At 48.9% G+C, this 20,662-nt stretch overlaps 2 protein-coding genes and 1 pseudogene across 8 annotated transcripts in view; 1 reads left to right on the top strand and 2 right to left on the bottom strand.

Annotated features, from left to right (window-relative positions):
* The window catches only part of LOC112832848 (ATP synthase peripheral stalk subunit d, mitochondrial pseudogene), a 407,341-nt pseudogene that overhangs the window by 60,487 nt on the left and 326,192 nt on the right, over positions 1–20,662 (bottom strand).
* MYO1E (myosin IE) overlaps positions 1–20,662 on the top strand; it is a 190,610-nt gene that overhangs the window by 167,107 nt on the left and 2,841 nt on the right. For both annotated transcript variants that reach the window (XM_025883701.2, XM_073877089.1), the window contains 5 exons: positions 3,573–3,719; positions 4,559–4,716; positions 5,670–5,762; positions 8,469–8,670; positions 18,867–19,036. In XM_025883701.2, coding sequence (XP_025739486.1) covers positions 3,573–3,719; positions 4,559–4,716; positions 5,670–5,762; positions 8,469–8,670; positions 18,867–19,036 — 770 coding nt within the window. The remainder of the gene's footprint in view (positions 1–3,572; positions 3,720–4,558; positions 4,717–5,669; positions 5,763–8,468; positions 8,671–18,866; positions 19,037–20,662) is intronic.
* The window catches only part of CCNB2 (cyclin B2), a 30,093-nt gene continuing 27,531 nt past the window's right edge, over positions 18,101–20,662 (bottom strand). For all 6 annotated transcript variants that reach the window (XR_012373638.1, XR_012373639.1, XR_012373640.1 and 3 more), the window contains one exon: positions 18,101–18,472. The gene's annotated coding sequence lies outside the window, so the exon portion shown is untranslated. The remainder of the gene's footprint in view (positions 18,473–20,662) is intronic.

Below are 20,662 nucleotides of genomic sequence, written 5' to 3'. Positions count from 1 at the left end.
TTTGGACTGACCACCAACCTTCTGTTCAGCTCTGGCATTCAAAGGTGAATGAGAACACAGTCACTGCCTCAAGGAGCTCCCTGTCATTCTGGAAGGGGGAGCAGGGCATCTGAGTAGCTAGGTGCCATACAGCGTACTCCTGGGATAAAAAAGGCGGGGTGAGCCTTCTCACCTCCTTCCCTAGGAGGCTTCTGTTTAGGCCCGACACAGCATGTATCTGCTGTCTCGGAGAAATTAAGTAGGGCCCAAGTTGATGCCATTGGTTTCCCTGAATGGTAGAATTCTGGATAAGGTTTATTTTCTTCTTTAAGCACCTCTGTACTTTACAGTTTGCTAAAAAGAAACATATTTCATAATTAGGGAAAAACTGTATAAAGGTTTAAATAAAGGCAGGACTGGCCTAGGAAATTGCCTTCTCAGCTTAGGGAGGAAAAAAAAAACACCAAAAACTCCTTTAAGTCTTTACTCAATGTTTTGGAACTAACGTTTTTGTGAAAAAGACATTGGTTAAGGGAGTGAAATAAGATGTTCTAGTGTTGTCAGCAGTACCACAATAAGCCACAAAGATGAGGGATAAAAATTGAGTAGAGAGCCAGACCAGGGACTAGTAAAGGATCTTTCAACATGGGGTTCTGTGTCAAACATCTGTAAAGAATTGTAGCCTGAGCCTATGAATAAGACAGGGGTGAGGTCCAAAGATAAGTCTGAGTTTTTAGAATAAATAAATGTAAAAGCTTTGTTTTTAGACCCAGGAGCATGGGCTGAAGAGAGGCAAATGAACTGAAACTCTGGCCTGGCCGAGGATGGTTGCACTGACTCCCAAGCCTGGGTCACCAGAGGGAGGGGCTTTTGAATTTGATGGTTGAAGTCAAAGTGTCCAAACACTTTCTCATTTCCAGACTCCTGCTAATTGACCCTGAAGTTTTGGCCTGCTTGCTTTTTTTCTTTATGGTCACTCCTAATAAATCTAAGTACATTAAACTACTCAAGGTTATTTGCATTGGGTTCACTTAGCCCTGTTGAATAAGCACTGTCCTGCCTCAAGTACAGCCGGGCACACAGACACATCCAGACATGCCCCGTTCCTCACTCCACACACCAGAAAGTGGGGCTTCTTGTTTTACTCTCTCCCTATTGCATACACTCCCTTCTTCATGCAACGGTCTTCTTGCCCCTGGGCCAGGATGCGGGAATGCTTGGATTTTATTTCATTCATTCCAAATGACTTCTACCTAAGTACCTTTGTTTGGAGTTCTGAAGTGCTATAAGCGAAGTGACCAAGACAATTCCAGAGTTTTCATCCGTCTAGAAACAGAAAGATGATAATAGCTTTGTGGCTACACCCTCTGAGGTGCATTCTCAGACTTTCAGATTCCAGTTCCTAGTTTGGAAAAGTTTATGAACAAGGTGTAGTAGACCTTGTGAGCTGTCCTGCAGGACCTATTCTCTCCTTTCCATATGAAAAGCTGATGGCCGACCCAAAGACTGCATTTCCCAGGCTTCCTTGCAAGCTAGGGGTAACCATGTGACATAGTGCTGGCCAATGGAGTGTGAGCAGAAGTGACTTGTACAACTTCCTGGTCCCACTTGTGAAAAGAAGGCGTAGATGCCTGGCTCCCAGGCACTGTAGCGCGGTCACGTTGGCCCTGAATTGCTTTTGCACCTGCTGTTGAGTAACAAGAGACAAAAATGCTGTGTTGTTTAAACCACCAGTTGCCATGGTCTTCATCACGCCAGAAAAACCTATATCCCAACTATAACAAGAGTGGGCAGGAAACTAGTTGTGATGGAGGGAAATTTGAAAACAAACTCTTGAGGTGATAGTAATAACTGAGTGCTCCCCCCAAATGGCCATTATGTGTCCAAACATGCCTGTGAAGTATTCTGCCTTCACATCCAAGAACTCTTGGGCATACCCATCTTCAGTAAGCAGGCAGTGAAGGGCCAAGCTCCCTCTCCCGGGTGAGGCTAACTTGCTGCTGCCAGTTTACTCCTCCCTCCCCTGTGGTTTGTGCGTGCTGCCATTCTGTGCCTTTAAATCCTGGCTGCGTGGTGGTCCTCCCTTAGACCTTTCTTCTCCTGTGGATTACCAAGTTCCTTTCCTGTAGGAAGACTGAGGGGCTGAGCTTTCAGGGAAAGAGGCCATGGCGCGATCAGGTACAGGTCATGAGCTCCCTGCCTCAGCCCACAGAGAAGGTTCCTGACGAGCCACTGAGCCTCTGTCTGCCCAAAGAAGACCTCCCCGGTCCACCCCAGCCTCGTCATATTCATGAGACTGGACAGAGAGACCACAGGAGTTGTAGTTTAAATGGATCAAAGTCTACGTGGAAGAAGAATCCTTCATCTCAAAGCTTGTCTACCTCCTCATCCTCCATACTTGCCTTCCTGTCCGGTTTTGTGACAGCACAGTAATCTACTGGTGCCCTGGTACTGGGGACCCTGAGAACAGACACAGCTCCTGTGTGATACAGCTCAGCGCTGGTTACTTAAAAAAAAAAAAACAAAAAAAAACGTTTTTGGCATTTCCTGCACTTGGAGGGAGTAAAATGTTACTGTGGCCAACTCACTGATGCAGGTTTACTTTGTTTTGTTTTTCATACCTGGAAAAACACCATCCCTAATGAAATGTTCTTCAGAGGGTTATCTTAGATATTTGACGGTGGTACTCGGAGGTCGTTGTAAGCGAGTATATTATGAAACCTTTGGGGTTGGTGGCCTCCTTCAACAGAGCTATACATCTAATGGCCAGGGAATAAGAAGTCTCAATTATATGTGTGTTGTCATTTCTATGAAGTCTAGCTGGGCCTGGACATGGGGATCTAACCAGTCGCTTCTACCACTAAGCATTTTCCCCAGGACTGGGTTTGCCTTAGCCTCTTCCGTTCTTCCTGCAGCTCCTCACATGCCCTCCCTCCAGGCCCGAGCTTGCCCCCCAGCGCCACCCTGTCCACACATGCAGTTCCCGCAGCGGCTTGCTTGCCATTGGACCCCCTGTCTTCTCTATCTTTGTAGTTTGGTATGTGTGTGCATTTAGCGGCACATGGCACGCAGTTTAAGCAGAGCCCCGAATACCCAAAGACTCCTAATAAGTGTGTACAAAGCCCAGGACGTTGGCTTCCCTGTTGATAACTGAGCTACAATTCTTTTGAGTTAGGACTCATTATAATAGCTACAACCATATGTAAATTCTACTAACTGGGCACTTCTGTGGGATTGTTCATTTTCAGCCACATTCTATTCGTAAAAGTTTGGATTTTTACCATCTTAAGAACATAGAAGTTGAATTTGAAAGTGGGTTGGGTTTTGTTGTTGTTGTTTTTAATACAGACTAAGTTGTCCTGAAATTCCTGATTTTAAAAGTCACGTGGGAGATTTATTTTGATTATGCTTTTGGTGAGTTATGAACTTCCTTCAGAAGCAGGTTTCATGTAATTCATTGTTGTTGTGTTTTGTTTTAAAGATTATCACTTATAGAAAGACTGTAGAAACCTAGTGCTATCTTACAGGAGATTTTTAAAAAATGGAATAAACAGAAGTGCAACTTTCATTAAGTCTTTCCAATCTCTTCTCAGTACTATGCAGGATGACATTTTCATTCTTCACGAGCAAGAGTATGACAGTTTGCTTGAGTCCGTCTTCAAAACTGAATTCTTGAGCCTCTTAGCAAAGCGTTATGAGGAAAAAACCCAGAAGCAACTACCTCTGAAATTTAGCAATACGTAAGTGGGGACCTGGGGCCCAAAATTCTGAGTAAATCTTGATCTCCCCACTGGGGTCCAGGCTGAGAGGAGGGGAGGCCTGTGGGGTAGAGCAGGACTCGCTTCCACTTAACCCAGACAGCTCTGGGGCCTGCCAGAGACAGTCCCAATGGGTGTTACAGACCTTGAAAGGCCATTTTTGTGTTTCTGTGAAGTAATATGGACAGCTACTTAAAAGGAGGATTTGTCCGTCCTATAGCATAAGAAAATAGAAGTTAAAAGAGCAGAACATGGAATTGTGTCATACAGGCATATAGGCAGTATGACACAAACTGGCTGGGTAGTTTGGGGTTGTGAGTAAACTTCCCTTCTATTTGGATTTTGGTTGCTAGTGTGGAAGGGAATTTAATTAAATAATAACCACTTTCTGGGCTGGGGAGACATGGGCTATCTCATGTCTGGCATCTCTCAGTTCTCCCCGACCACGACTGAGGGAAATCAGAGAGGCACAGTGACATATCCCAGTAGGTGTGGCCTGGAGAGTGTTCCCTTCCTGCCGTGCCCTGGGCAGGTGCACCGGAGTTCACCTGGAGTGACACTGGTACCTCACTCACCAACCTGATTCTCACAGGCGCCAGGCCCCACATACTCCTGCCTCTGGGGTCAGTGGCTCACCGCACCGCTGTGCCAAACCCCTGGATATTGTCCCCGTCCGAGGGCCCCAGCTGGGCTCTGATCATCCGGGCTGGCCTCGTTCTCCCGCATGCTTGCCCAGCAGTAGAAGTCCCCGCTGGGGTCTGCGAGCACCATTCTCTTACTGTGGCGTTCCTGCCCGTTACCCACAAATGTCCTTGTCGCAGGCTTGAACTCAAGTTGAAAAAGGAGAACTGGGGTCCCTGGAGTGCAGGGGGCTCCCGACAAGTGCAGTTCCACCAAGGCTTTGGTGACCTGGCCATCCTCAAGCCCAGTAACAAAGTGCTGCAGGTCAGCATCGGACCCGGGCTGCCCAAGAACTCTCGTAAGTGTCCCCGGCCCCCCGCCTCGCCTTCCCTTACCCTGCTCCGTGCCAGACTTGCTTCTCACCCAGTGCTCACGGTGGGTGCACACATCTGCGGGGCGGACCGCCAGCACAGCCCTCAGCAGGCCACTTCCCCTGCCCCCAGACCTCGACACCCAGCTCCTTCCTTTTATGTCATTCATGCCTTGTCAGTTCCTGCTCTTCTCATTTCCTCAGCCCTGCTCTTTACAAGGAGTCCGGTCGGCACCCCTCTTCAGCTGGATTAATCCTGTCCTCCTTTGTGTCCTCCCTGAGACCTTATTTATTGGTTGCCTTTGCAATACACATGTCTCTGCAGAGATGTCCTCCGCAGAGTGCCTGCCGCCGCGTCCCCATTCTGGGCCACAGTGATGCTCCGTGTGGCCCTGGCTTGCTTTCTGGCTCCTCACGTCTGCGTCAAGGGGACAAGTCGGCTTCCACCCTTTGTGGTCTCTGTTTGAATGGAAGACTGTAGAATGCACGCTCTTGCAGGAAAGGCTCTTGACCGAAGCGGAGGTGCAGTGAGTGCTGACACGCGCTGCACACCAGTGGCCGTGACGCGCAGCACGCACGCGTTCGGCCTCTGCGCCGTGTTCAGAACATGAGCGCGAACCCGAAAATGCCCCCTCTTTCTCTTTTGAAAGCCTACAAAAACAGAAACACTTTTATAAGAGTGTGAATATCTCTTTGTAAAGCCACGGTCTCTACCATTTCAAAGCCATCGTTCCACGGACACACGTTCCGGCCCCTCCGGCCCAAGAGCTCTCAAGACGGTCCCTCCCTCAGACATCCCCCCTCCACTCCGTCCTGCTGCAGATCTGCCTGGGAGCCGGAATCCACACTTGGCCGAAGGTTCCCATCAGCAAAACTCCAGCAGAAGCCATAAAACCAACCAGTGGCACTGATTTTGACTTTGTCTCGCTTGTTTATTTCAGGTCCCACCAGAAGGAACACAACTCAAAACAGAAGTTACTGCAGGGGGACGCACAACGCCAACTACCCGATGAGAGCGGCCCCTCCCCCTCCAGGTAACTGAGCATGCGCCGTAGAACAGGACCCCGAATCGGGACCCCTAACTTGGACAACGTACTTGGGAGGAAACCCCGGAGCAAGTAAATGCACACATAGCAGCCAGCCGTGAGCCATTTCAGTGCCAGATACACTCATACCGACACAATGGCCCTGCTTGTGACCCCGCAGTGCAGGAAAAGTATGAGCTCGTGAGACTGAACTGTGGCTGAGTTAACGATCTGGATTTCATTACCTAGCAATATTACTCCCTGAGGAAAGGCTTCTTACATCAGTAAGAGAAAAAGGAGTTCCTTGTCCATGGCAACCAGAATGTTGTCAGCTTTTCAGTTACAGGATGCGGCCTTCGTGGAGCTAGAAGTCGGCCAGTTGTAACCGCCACACCACTACTCAGTTCCAGCCAAATATCACAAGGATATTTTGCAACTAGTTAATACCTTAATGAATAAGTAGAAAATCTTTATTTTCAGTCAGTTAGGCTCTAGGACAAGTGCTCTAGAAAAATAAAGTAGTATCTAGGGACGCCTGGGTGGCTCAGTTGGTTAAGCGACTGCCTTCGGCTCAGGTCATGAGCCTAGAGTCCCGGGATCGAGTCCCACATCGGGCTCCCTGCTCAGCAAGGAGTCTGCTTCTCCCTCTGACCCTCTTCCCTCTCGTGCTCTCTCTCTCTCATTCTCTCTCTCTCAAATAAATAAATAAAATCTTTAAAAAGATAAAAAAAGTAATACCTAAAGGGATTACAAAATGGACACAAAATGTTTTTTAGATCTTATGCAACTCATATTTTCTGATAAAACCATAGCATGCAGGTCAATAAAATACAAACCTGAGTAAATGCAAGACTTCTTGCCTGTAAAAAAATCCATTTAGTGCTTTAAGAGCACTCTCAAAATTCACAAAATGTTTTTCCATCACTTACAACATTCAGTCAATAAAAAACTGTTCCCCAGAATATTTGGTATTGATAAGCTTAGGCATCTCGGTCTGAAAGGGTTATGTTAGGACCACACTTATTTAACTCAGATCATCCCATACAAGGGAATCCTATCGTAGCTGTGTCCGAGGTAAGCAGTAAAAAGCATTTCTTTTGTCTCCTGCTCTGGAATCTCACTGTTGTGTGCTAAAATATGAACACCCGTGCCTAGCAGTAAGAAAGTAATTCTCATCTCTTCTGGAGTCCCCATGCTGCCTGGCCCTGCACTCTCTCCTCCCCTCTGCCTTCACCCTTGAAGAAGGTCCAAGCACAAAAGAACCTAAGAGAACCAGTGTAGGATTGTGTTACTACTTACGTGCTGGCCCCCCATCCCCCGGGGCGAGAGCCTGGCCAGGCCACCTGGAAAGCTCATTTGCCTCAGCTAGGTTGGCCAAAGTTGCCTTAGACCAAATACCTGACCTTGAGTTCGGCTCCCAACCTCTCTACGTGACCATTTCTCCATCAATAAAATGAGGCAGTTGGACCTGAATCCCTTATATCAACCTTTCTCACACTGTCTGTGGTGAAGGAACAAGGTCGGTTGGGGTTTTTTTTTTTTCCCTCTTTTCTTAATTTCTTTCTTTTTCAACCCATCGCAAACCATACTTTTGTAAGATATAATAAAAATCACTCAAAGAATGGAATTTTAAAAGCATTCAAAACAGAAGCCCAAATTTCTTACTGGATTCATAATATGTCTGTGAAATTGCTATGAACATTTCTAAGTGCTTATTCTTAATTTCTGAACGCACTGAGCTGTGAACCTCCCACTTTGAGTATCACAGCCCTAGAACATGTACCTCTCCTTGGCAACCTTGGAGGAGCTCACCAGACTCTTGTTTCCTTAAGGGGGAAACTGACACACTGAAGGGTCACAGATTTTGCTCAAGGTCAAGAGAACTAATAAAGGCAGAACCAAACCTGACCAGCTAGTCCCTCTTATAAACTAGGGGTCGTCCCATCTGTACCAAAGCGTTCTTTTCTTAACTTGTTTGGAAGAGGTTTTATGGTAGGTTCACCAAAATGTGCCTTGGGGAGTCTTGTTCTCCTTCATTCTTGCTCAGATCTGTCAGTGGGAGAAGAGGTAAGAGAGAAGAGACCATAACACGATGGAATAGTGATGCCCCTTTTAGCCAGGGCCTGTGGCTTGGAGCCCATCACCATATTCCATTACTAACCAGATAACGTGATCTTGACTAGGAACAGTTGTTTGGCTCAGAGAGCTTGCCGTATCTGGATTGATCCAACCAGCGCCACATTTCCCCTGCCTGTGTGGAGTACTCCCTCTACCTCCCACAGCGGGCTCCTGCAGAGGACACCTAAGGCTGACCCCCTGGAAATGGATGTCCAACTGTTTAAACAGCTGCCTGCCAGCCCTCTTGAATCATAACCTCATAATTTTTCTCAGATCGAAGAATGTGCCTCCCAGCTCATGGCAAGCTTACCTTTCCTTGCACGTGGGCTTTGAAACCCTGAACATCTGGTGATTCTAATGTCAACATGCACGTGTGAGCGTCTGCTATGTTCCAGGCACTTGCTCGGCAGCTTACAATGTATTAGCTTGATTCTTCACGATGTATTTGCAGTCATGCCCTCTGTATTTTCAGATGGGAAACTGAGGCCTAGAGAAGCTAAGTAGCTTGCTCTTGGCTAAGAGATGGAAGGAATTTGGAGAGCCTTTTAGCAGAAGATCAGAAAATTGAAGCGTTGTTTTCTCCCCTTCTCTCTCTAGGATACCATCAGAATGGAGTCCTCAAAAACCAGTTTCTGCCACATCCCCATGCTGCTGGCAGTCAGAGGTTAAATCAGAAAAGTCTGTACACCTCCATGGCCCGCCCACCCTTGCCACGACAACAGTCCACCGGCTCAGACCGAGTGTCCCAGACGCCGGAAAGCTTGGATTTCCTTAAGGTCCCAGACCAGGGTGCTGCCGGGTAAGAGTCCCACCTCCCCTAGATGAAGCTGGTGACTTCCCTCTCCTTCGATCACAGCAAGGTCCAGGGATTTCTTTGGGCAGCCTCTGCGTGATTCTAGGGTTGTTTTCCACCTGCGTGTTGTAATCCGGGATCCAAGGCTGAGGCCTCAGGGCTCTTGGTTGACGTTTCTGAAAGTACAGCCAGGTTGATGGCACACAGCTCCTTCTCTGGAGACGGCTTATCATGAACCTCAGAAGAGAGTCCCCTTCAGCCCTGAGATTCAGTTATTCTGTGACCTGCTTTGCTGTCTGGCATGGCTGAGGAATGATGGGGTTTTGATCTCTGTGCCTGCAGGTGCATAAACGCTACAGCTCAGAGCACCCTCAGAAACGTGAAGGAAAACATCCCAGCCTTCTATGAGGTGTGGATGTTTTTATGCATACAGATCTTCAGGGCTTCAGAAGTGAGGAGTGGTAAAAAAGGAACCCAGGGTTTTTAGCTGGAGGAAGGAAAGACTTCTGAAACTCTATATTGATACTCCAAAGAGTCAGTGGTGTGGAAAGGGGGTTGGACATGTCCTGAGGAGTCGCCAGGCGTAAAGTAAGCCAACTTTAAGATTAAAGTCGATGAACTCTGCCAGGAGGTAGATTTTGGCATCGGTAAACAAAAGAGCATTCTAAAAGCCCAAAGATGAGCTGCCCTGGGTTGTAAGGAGCGCCTTGTCCTTGGAAGTGTTCGGGCACAGGGTGGGTGGAAATAACCAGGCAGAAATACTGTAGAGTGATGTTGTCAAACACCAGATCAGGCTGAGGATCTTACTTCAATCCCTGTTATGCATCTAACGTTGGACCTGCTGTGTACCCTCTCTGAGCGTCGTCTTCCTCACCTGTACGCAGTTGTGATACCACCAGGCTGGCAGGGCTGTTGGGAGGACGAGAAAGAAGGTACATAAAATATACCCGGCACGGTACTGGACACGTAAGGGGCTACTCGGTCAGCCGTGGCTTGGAGACGACGATGGCAGGGGCGGTGATAAAGCCATTATCTTGTGGCGGTTGAATAGTGACTTGGAAGCAGTCATCCAACCCTGCATGATCCCCCTGAGGTGGAGTAGTCTTCCTGCTGAACCCCAGAACGGGCCTGCTCCAGCCTGCTCTTCCCCTCCCTGGTGCCTACCTCCATTTTCCATTCTCTCCGTGTCTCTACAGAGATGAAGTTTCGCGTGTGGTCAGGAGACTTGTGTATGAAATAGAGCCATGCTGGGAGAGCTACAACAGCTCCTCCATCCCCTTCTAGGCCCCATTACAGGATGTTTTTCCTGCCTTGTCAGCTTCCTTCTAAAGGACCGTGAAGCCCTTACAAACGTAACCATGTTCTCCTGGGGTTCCTCTTCCCCTGGCTAGTCTCACCTTATTTGGGCTCCAGATATGAAAGCAGCTCAGTTTTGTACAGATAGGCTGACAGTGGAGGGGTTGCCGTCCTTCGCTGGGCCTCTCCCCACCTACCCCCACGCTTGCGGAACTAGCTGCCCCCCACCAGTTCCGGCAATCATGGCCTACCTGACTGGCTTGGTCGAAAGCAGTAGTTCTCAGACTTTAATGTGCACAGAATCACCTGGAGAACTTCCTGGCCCACTTCCAGAGTGTTTGATTCAGTGGGTCCCGAGCGGTGCCCAAGAATTCACATTTCTACCAAGTTCTCAGGTGCTGTTGCTGCTGATCCAGGGACCACATTTAAAACCACTCATCTGAAGGCATCTGTTGTCTAATTGATAAAGCCAGGAAAAGATTCTGTGCACAAGTGAATGCAAAGGGTGCTGTTGAGGCAATCGGATTTTTACTCCATAACCCAGACCTATGCTATTCAGATGGATGGACATAGTGAAGATACTCAAACAACCCTTCCTGGGCCCAGGTTGATGTCCCAAAAGTAGGCAGGGGGTGCAAATCAATCAACAAAACGCACCAAATCTCTTAGCTCTGTCTGTTAGCTTCCTACTTGCTTTGGCTTTGGCAAGCAAGACTATCTTTCCAGCCCTGCTTTGCAAGTTACAGACTTGCACACCAGCCAACGGGGAGCATCTGTCAGCCAAAAGCAGGCAATTTAGGAACATTTTGTCTTAACTGAGGCTGCTCCCTTCCAGCCCTGGGCTGCCTGGCTCCCTTTTTAAGGCTCATCACACCCTTTGCCACCTCTGGGTCTGGGCGTACATGATGGCATATCAGGCATACATGATGGTGGCGTGGTGATGGCCATGGGCTGGATGGGGAGGGCACCTTCGCAGCTGCCTACCAGGCAGGAAGATGTTCCTGACCTCCCGTGGTGCGTGCGCCTTTGACCCCAGGAGCTATAAGAATTCCAGCCAGCCTCCTCTTTGCACACTTAGATCTGCTGTGGTGCAAACATTGCTTTGAAAAATCGCACTCCGGTCAAAGGGCTGAGCTGCTTCTTGGTATTTATTTTCTAAAACACATGAAGTGAAAATTAAAATAATTTCTACTGTGATCAGAGACCTTAGACAGGCCTGAGGCACATGCCTGAGGCATTTCGGGAGCCTCGGGGTCAGCTGCATTTAGTAACTGCTCTTCGCCAAGGAAGCGCGAATTGCATTCATTTCATAGCAGCCTGTTGGACCAAACAGCAGACTCTGGGATCTCAAACCTTTCCACAAACACGGACACTCTGGTGTACGTCACAGTTCCAAACAGTGACCTTGAATGGGCCAATCCATAAAAACCAGATAACCGCGGTCTTTCTCTGCTTGGGCGTTCACACCCTTGGGCTTATCTTTCTTTTCCCTCTCCAGCCCCCAGTGCACTTTCCTGTGTGGACATATTTAGCATAAGCAATCATTTCTTTTGGATCATGTAATGTGGATAAAATCAAATGGTGTAATTAGCACCTCCAGTTAATTCAGGAAAGTCTTGGTCAGTTTATTTTAGGTTCAGCCAGGTTTTTTGGAGAGAGCATGAAGCCTTCACTAAATTACCATCCCAGCTGGGTTCTTTACCCCTGCCTTGCCGTGTTTGTGACACAGGGGCTATTCTTAGTGGCATCCTCGTTGTTACTGGCCGAGGAGACTAGGAGAGTTGTGTCCTGCAGTCTCTCGGCATACTTTTTGAAATGTCTGATGCAGCTTCAAGATCTTTCCTGATCCTCGGGAAAGAGAACGGGTTAAGCAAGAATCATACAGACAGTTCATTCATCAGCCTTTGCTCTGACTTCACAGAAACACTGTCTTTTTGGTTGGCCTCTTTAATCCTGCGGTCCATTTCATGGGAGGGCAACTTCACGAAATTTCGAGATACTCCAGAGATTAATCCAACTAGAAGTTGGAGAAACAGAAAACTATTGAAAGCGCTCAGGGCTAGGGCTTCTGGCCATGCCACAAAGAGGAGGAATTGAGAGAAAAATTCAAATGCTGCCTGTATGTCTCTTGACAAGATTCTCCTAATGGAGTCATATTTTCAAAGGGCTTAAAATTTCCAACAAGTGTCCAATAGCAATATTTCTCAACCCAAAATGTACGGGAGCTGGAGCTGTATCCTGGCCCAGGCAGACGTGAGGCTTAGGAATTCCTGGCATCCATTCCCACGTTTCCAGTAATGTTTATAGGTTCAACCTTTTGGAACAGAGCGTATTTTAAAGAGCCAGTGAAATAAAATGCCATTATTTTCCTTCTTGGAATTTCAAGACCTAAATCCCACATCTGCAGAACAAAGAGGTGATATTTGAGAGCCTCATCCCAGCTCACCCTGGGATCGACCAGGTACAGCTGGCTGCCCCAGAGGTGTGGGAGCTGCGGAGACGCTCGTGAAAGGTGGCCTGGCCGTGTGCAGAGAGCGTGGGAGTCACAGCTGTAGGGACTGGGTGTCGGTCCCATTCGTTTGTTCATCCTTCATTGATTCAGTCATCAGGTATTTACTGAGCCCCGTGCCTGCTCTGGGCTGCACGCCGGACCCAGACATCGTTTCCCTGATTACCTGCTGTACCCTCTGCTGCTTGTCCCGAGGTCTTTCCACACCTTGGGGTCCTACCTGCGCCACAAGGATAATAATCTCACGTGAAAGGCCACTCCTTGGGGGCGTCTTGAAGATGAAGGAAGGGCTTTGTGAATGGTAGGTGTTGTGTGCCTTGAAAGTTTATTTGTATTGGTTTTATTACTGTTATTCGTGTGCTTCGGTCTTATCGGGAAGTAGTCCTGTTCTACTGATTGAAAGGCGGCTTTACTCTCAAGAACTCCGTGCGGGTGGAAGCTTCAGGCATTGCCGGCTTTAGCAGGAGGACGGGTGGCCTGCGGACAAGGGGACCGGCCCGGGACACAGCTTCCCCCTCACACACGCAGGGAAGAGCCTGCTGCTGTCTGTGGGCGCAGAGCGACAGCAAAACGGGGAGCCACGAGGTAACGTTAGAACAGACGCTAGCTGCACTTGGACGATATGAATAAAGTGTCAGACTTCTCCGCCTGTCCCGTTCCCCCCCCCCCCCCGCCCCGTCTTTTTCGAGTGAAACATCCTTTGCTCCTTTCCCGGTAACAGCTCACATCCCATGGACAGGGACAGACGTTACCAGGGGCGAGCCGAGGCACGAACGCTCGCTGGGGAGAGCCTTGTCATCATTGGCGTCTGCAGGGGGCTTGCCTTCTCGGGGGCTCTGGGCACCCCGTGAGATTGGGCAGCTGTCTGTGAGGGTTCGGCCGCCCCTTTCAGGAACACGGGGCAGCCTGGGTGGGAGGCGCCCGAGGAGGGGGGCAACCGTGTGGGGTGGGTTAGAATGTGACTGCATCGAGGCCCGATGCCCTGCTCAGAAGAGCAACCTGCTGTAAAAGCAAGCTGCTGTAGCTCGGCTTCGCTGTGTGCTTATTTTCTTCGGGGGGAAGAGATCCACTCAAGTGGTAATGATGGGGGTCATGTCGTCGTAGGGAAACCCGATTACATCGTGCCAAAGTTACACCGAAGGAAACACTGAATGGGCTCGGTGACGTGGAGTTTTAGAAGGATCTGTTAATATATGTAACGCAAAAAATAACTTACTGTGAGTCTGAAAGTCTTGCTCCAACCCCCATGATCCCCATGAAATAATGCTTTTATGACAGTTCTCAGTCGTGTAAAGCTGATTAGGAGCGCATGTGTTGTAAAACACCAGAGGTACCAAAATGATCTAACTCCTGCACGTACCTTACGAAACTGATGTAGGCAGAACACTTGGAGACGAGCGAACAGGGGTCACCACGACCGTGTGGGGACAGCAGGGTGCTGGTGAGCAGCCAACTCTCTGGAGATGAAAGGGCCTGAGTTGTACTCGGTTGGCCAGTTTCCATTCGCCATGGCCAAGGGCAGGCTACCAGCATGACCCCGCTGGTCTCAGAGTGGGGAAGAGATGCGCAGCCGTGCACCATTAGAGTGTTTCCTCCATCCTTAAGCAACCAGACGTGTATAACGTCAAGCACGTGGACAGAAGTAAAATGTGGTAGGATAATTAGAAAGGGTTGAGTTTTGAGTATTTATTGCCTTTGCTTTTCATCTATTTGAACTTGTGTGTTCCATTTCATCTGTAACAATGGCTGTGTTTAACAGCTGACTCACAGACTTCCTAAGGTGTGACAACCCCCGCTCCTGGGCTGGACTGAGCCAGTTCCGGCTCCCCGTGTGAGCAAGCCCGAAGCCCTTCTTCACTGCGTTGGCCAGTCGCCCCTTGGCTGCACGTGCAGGGCTCCAGGCCCCCGAAGGGCCCCCTTAATCAGTCTCCTCGGGCAGCTAGCAGTCTTTCTCTTTGCTCATTATTGATTACACAGGATCGCCACCTAGTGCTGCCAAGGAGATTGTGTGGGCCTACGGCTGAGGCTAAGACGGACTGGGAAAAATGGCTGTGGCCATCCCAGTGTTTTCTGTGACGGTTTCGGGGTCCACGCTGTGGTAAAATGGAGAGGAGGCAGGCATGTCGGCGGCGCAGAGTTGCTGGGCTCTGTGGTACATCTGACAGTAGAGAGTTTGTTGAGAGCGCGCTATAAAGTATCTGAGAATTAGAGTTAGCAGTGCTGCGGTGGGTTGGGGGGGGCAGACCCCGGGACCAGAAAGGTGTGTGCAGCTGGAGTGCATCTGCGGTTGTGCCATCTGGGGTAGGAGGTCCCAGGAGCCCGGGAGCGCTGGGAGGTGCAGTGAAGCAGGGCCTGTGGAGATGCCTAGAGCAGCCACGGCCGAGGCGAGGTGATCTGCTTTCATACAGCTGCAGGGAGGGGTTCCCAGGCGACATAGGCCTTCTGCTGAGTCGCATAGGAAGGGGCAAAACAAGCTGAGACGTGAGAATGGGGCCGCAGGGACTTGGCGCGGGCCGATTGCCCCACTGGAGTAGTTGTGCTCCTTCCTGGTCACAGAGGACATTTAAACAGGGAAGAGCCAGATCACTGTGACCTTGGGGTTGGTTGTCTACGCAGACACTTCCCTAACGCAAAATGCAGAGCTGTCCCCCACCTCCACGTCCATCCCCCTCAAACACAGCCCCCCAGTCCACACTCTGCTCCCCAGCACCCAGCGCCACATCTCAAAGCTGCCTGGACGCTCCCTGCTCCCAAATGTGGGGTACTGTGAACCCGGGTTAGCCAAGTGATAAATGAGCACATGGCTTTACGTTGGTAAAGCATGGTGGCCGTGGTCCAGGGCCTGGGACAACCAAGCCCACTGTTGCCAAGGGCGTGCAAGGGAACCCCAATCCCCCAGTATTCCCTGAGGTTTCATTTTGATAGGTTTTACTTTGACTTATCCTAAGGAAGTATCCTCTGATGCCTTGGGACCAGATACCATGCAATGGCTGTGTTCGCACAGGTGTTTAGCTAGTCCTCCCCTCCCCCAGCTCCTCTGCTAGCCAGCCTGGTTCTGGGACATCCGGCGCCTGCGGGTGGACAGACTGGCCGAGGTCACTGTGGGTATCGGCAGTGAGCTGCCCGGCCAAGAGGGGTCTATGTCATTTACTTGTTTTGTTTTTTAAGCAGTTTTGAGATATAATTTATATACTATTAAATCAACCCATTTAAAGTACCATTCAGCGGTATTTGGTGCCAAGTTATACAACCACCACTGTAATCTAATTTTAAAAAAATTTTTTTAAGTAAGCTCTGCACTCAACATGGGTCTCACACTCATGACCCCGAGATCAAGAGTCGAATGCTCCATTGACTGAGCCAGCCAGGTGCCCCATCATAATCTGGTTTTAGAATTTTCATCATCCCAGAAAGAAACCTCCTTTCCCCAACCCTCAGCCCCAGCCCTAGGGAACACTAACCTACTTGTTTCATTATAGATTAGCTTTTTCTGGATATTTCATATGAATGGAATTATTCTTTTGCTAAATTTACTCCTACGTGGTATATTTTTTTATATGTATTGCAGATGGAATTGTTTTCTCAATCTTGTATTCTCTAATCTTGCTGAACTTGCTTATTGGTTCTGATAGTTTTTTTAGTGCATTCCTTAGGTTTTTTTCTACATGCAAGATCATCTCATCTGCAAATAGAGGTATTTTTACTTCTTTTCCAGTCTGAATGCCTTTTATTTTTCTTGACTGATTGCTCTGGCTAGAGCTTCTAGTGCAGTATGGAACAGAAGTGGTGAGAGTGGACATCTGTTTTGTTCCTGATCTTGGGGAGAAAGCAGTGTCCCCTAAAGATGACGTAAGCTAGGAGTACGTGAACAGGGTGTCCTGACCCCAACCAGGGCTCGTAAAGAAAGGTGGGAAGGTACCAGTGTGGCCTGCAGCAGGACTGGAGACTGGAAGCGAGCGGGAGCCACGCCTGGCAGGGACTTTGTAGGCCCCATGCAAGTCTTGGTCCATTTCCCAGGAGTAGGAGAAGCTGTCGGGATTTTTAGTGGAGGGTGAAGTGAACTAACAGACACTGAGTTGGGGGATATTCAGGGAGCCCGGGAAGTAAGCAACTGGTAGCAAAGACATGAAGGATGAGGAACTGCCAGGGGTTGGTCAAAGCTGGAGGTGATGGGCCGAGCAGCCAGGGGGTGACTCCGAGGATGCTACAGGAAGAACAGTCCTACATTTCCGAGCGTCATCTACCTTTTTCTCCCCACTAAGAGGCCCCTGGCTCCTGTTTCCCCGGGGGCTACACCTAAGTCCGAATACTCTTGGGTCCAGACACCTCATCAACTACCCTAATGTTTGTAGGTTTCCCCCCTGGACATAAGAGAGGCCAGCTGTCCATCCACGAGTATCTGGGGGGTGGGGGGAGAGAGAGAGCGTGTGTGTGTGTGTGTGTGTGTGTGTGTGTGTGTGTGTGTGTGCGTGTGCGCGCGCACGCGCACACGCATACCCTTCTAACCCTGCACCCTGGAACCAGCAGGCTGGAGGCTTTCCTACCTCCCAGGGTATTCTAATGCACACCCCTCCTATGCACCCCCCCTTCCTTGTTGCTGGGAAATCAGATGACTTCTGGTATCCACGCTAATGGCTCTTATTAACCAGATGCTGACACATCCCTAATGTATACATTGCTTAATTAAAAGCCTGCTTGCCTCACCAGCTTTCAGAGAAGCAAGCACTTCTCGAGCAGGGAATGGGGATTTCCAATCGACCAGGGAGGAAATGATGTCATACTAGTGATCTACAAGATGCCTGTCCTCTATGATGAAAGAAAAGTGTTTGGTGGCAGGTGGGTAGGTGGGAATGGGGATTGACCTAAGAGTAGAGCCTGAGTAACCTTGGGGTTTGCTCCCCGCCCACGCAGGGAGCCCTGAGCAGCCCCCTGAAACCCCACCCCTGACAGGAACAGTCCTACCCCCCCCCCCAGATACCCCCTCATGATCTAACCTGCTCATCAGCACCCAGTGCACATCTGTTATCATGGGACCTCAGGAGGCACGGCTCAAAGCTGGGTGTGCTTCCCCCCCCACACAACTCAGGCCGGGGGGCGGGGGAGGGACCCTCCTTTCTCCTTCTTCCTGCCACAGGTATGAACACAGCCCGCCCCACTGAGTTGATTACAGCCCAATTTCTCCGAGAAGAAATCTTCAACTTAGGTTTGTTTTGTGAGCAAATGAATGTAGGCTTTTCCTGGTTTCTCCTCAAGCAGAGTGGGAAATTTACTACTTTTTTTTCTAAATGCCTTGTATGAACATACTTAACGAAGAGTTGTTTCAGATAGAAGTTTAAAGATCTCTCAAGCTACAGTGCCTCTGAGACATGTACGAAGGGAGGCTGGAGGCAGTATAGTGTGTAGAAAGAATACGTGTAAAGCTAGAGGACCCGGCTGAGGGCGCTGGCGCTGGAGATGGTTTTGATGATCGCAGTGAGGTGGGGGAGGTGCTGCTGGCACCCAGTGGGTGGAGGCCGGGATGCTGCCCGCAGCCTGTGGTACACCAGACGGGGCGGCCCCCACAGAGCGTCCCCAGCAGCGCTGGCCCCAGACGGCAGTGGTGCTGAGGCTGAGAAACTGCTCGCGCAAGAATAGTCAAAGCAGCATGTTTATTTTTGCTATTTTTTCGCAATGCTAGAAACTGAAATCATCCCAAATGACCATCAACAGGGGACTGGAGAAGTAATTTGTGACATATTCGTGCCATGGAAGAGGGTGAGGCCACAAGAACTCGTGGCCAGTACATTCATGCATCACCAGGGTGTATCTCAAAAATAGAGCGAATGATAGAACATGATTCCTTTTGGGACGCCTGGGTGGCACAGGTGGTTAAGCGTCGGACTCGTGATTTCGGCTCAGGTCGTGATCTCAGGGTCGTGAGATCGAGCCCTGCATCGCGTTCTGTGCTGGGCGTGGAGCCTGCTTAAGATTGTGTCTTTCTTTCCCTCTGTTTCACCCCCGGCCCTAAAAACAAAACAAAACAAAACATGATTCCTTTTATACAGTAAAAAAATAGGCAAACTATGTGTACTGTTTAGGGATACTTTTGTGTGTGGTCAAGACCACAAAGAAAAGCAGAATTATTAATACAAAATGCAGGGTGGTGGTCAATTCTGGGAAGGATTGCTGTTGAGGAGAGGCACCTGCAGGCTTCTGGGGCACTGGCAAAAGTTCTGTCTCCAGAGTTGGGGCGGGGGTATTTTTATTCTCAGAGTAAGTTTGGGAATTGACGTATCTTCTAAGGATGGAACTGGATTTGAACTTGAGCAGGCCAGTGCTGGCCCCGTGCTCCAGACCACCACACGGTGCTGGCCTCCTGTTAGGTCCTGTCTCTCACCTGCCTCCACTCTCTCCACAGTGTCCGGAGGCAAACAAGCAGTCGGCCTCCCCCAGCCGGGGGCAGACCCAAGCCCCAGCCCAAGCCTAAGCCTCAGGTGCCACAGTGCAAGGCTCTCTATGCCTATGATGCTCAGGACACAGATGAACTCAGCTTCAATGCCAATGACATTATCGACATTATCAAAGAAGGTAAGTGCATGGCTGGCTGGCTGGCTGGGACAGCCTCCTAAATAACATTCAGTCACAGTGCTATAAAAACTAGTTTAAACATGAAGGGAATTTATAGGCTGCTCTAACTGAAACTTGCAGCAGGAATCTAGGCTTCAGGCTCAGTTTGATCAATGCTCCAATTTCTTTTTTTTTTTAAATACTTCTTCAGCTCTGCCTTCTTTGTATTTGCTCCCTTCTTGGCTGTTTTCCCTCATGGCAGCAAAGTGGCTGCCTCAGTTCTAGCAACAGATCAAACCAGGTCTGAAATCTTTATCTCTGAAATTTCTCTTAGCCATTGGACAAAAGACCTGAGTTTCACTCTGATTAGACCAAATTGGTCGTGTGTCCATCCCTGAATCTCTGTAGCAAGACAAGGGCTGTACCTATAGTAGGTTAGGCATGGCAGGGACTTCTGTAGGAAATGGGAGTTACGACTACCCCACCCAAACTTGATGGCCTCCTCATACGGAAGGTAGATGGAATGGAAGTCAGGGAGGCAACCTGTAACATCTCTTATAAAAGTAGTCTGTGAGCTTGGCTGAATGCTTTATTAATTTGGTAGACAAGATAAGTTAGAATATAATATATGTATGACCAAACATTAGTGCTTATGGAAGTATTTTTTAAAAGATAACTTCGGGGGCACCTGGGTGGCACAGTTGGTCGAACATTTGACTCTTGATTTCAGCTCAGGTCATGACCTCAGGGTCATGGGATCGAGCCCTGTGTCGGCTCTGCGCTCAGTGTGGAATCTGCTTGGGATTCCCCCCCCCCATTCTCTCTCTCTCTAAGTAAATAAACAAATCTTAACAAAAAAAATAAAATAACACCTGACTTAGGATGTTAAAAAAAGCACCTTGAAGGAAATGGCATTTTTGGTGGGGAATGGGGGGAGAGACAGAGAAGCCAGGGAGGCTAGAAAGAGCAGATCATTTTAGGAAAATGAGCTCAACCCTGTGGCAGGATTCCCCAGGGGACGTCATAGGAGACAAGATGAAGCTAAGAGTGGCCTGATGGTGGAGGGCCCTGAATGTTGGGCTCAAGAGAACTTGTGGACCGTACGGAACCATCCATTAGGGGCAGAGCAAGGACAGCCTGAGTGAAGTGGGCCTTGGTAAGTTCAGCCTTCAGGAAGAGGTGGCCGAGGACAGACAGTTCCAAGAATGGTGTTTTTAACCAATTCCTTCATCACAGGGGTCACTCGGAGGAGACTTATAGGTCCCTGGGCTGATCTTCTAAATGACCTCTGGGCATTATTTTGACCTCCTTGAGCCATCTAGTTTGCTGTAGAGACTAATATTTCAGCCATTTAGTATTCTTCCTAGAAGGTGTCAGAGTAGAAATAAAAGTTGAAATAAATGCTTAGTAAACACAGAATTTTTATCACCAGCTTTGTTCAGCAAAAATATTGGAAATGACCAATTACCAAGTAACAAAGATTGGCTAAATGAGCTTTGCTCTATCCAGTCAGTGAACTTCGATGACATACATTTTTATTAGAGATAATGATGCAGTAGTATGGTAGGTATACTTACTGAAATGGAAAAATGTTCATGGGGAAAAAGGTTGTAGACTGGACTGTAGTCTTATTTTTGTAAAAATATA

The sequence above is a fragment of the Callorhinus ursinus genome, unplaced genomic scaffold (assembly GCF_003265705.2).
Source record: "Callorhinus ursinus isolate GAN/ISIS: 27379988/994484 unplaced genomic scaffold, GSC_fseal_2.0 scaffold25, whole genome shotgun sequence".
Classification (NCBI taxonomy): domain Eukaryota; kingdom Metazoa; phylum Chordata; class Mammalia; order Carnivora; family Otariidae; genus Callorhinus; species Callorhinus ursinus.
The sequence above is the reverse complement of the archived record's forward strand: the minus strand, read 5'-3'. Positions and strand labels throughout refer to the sequence as shown.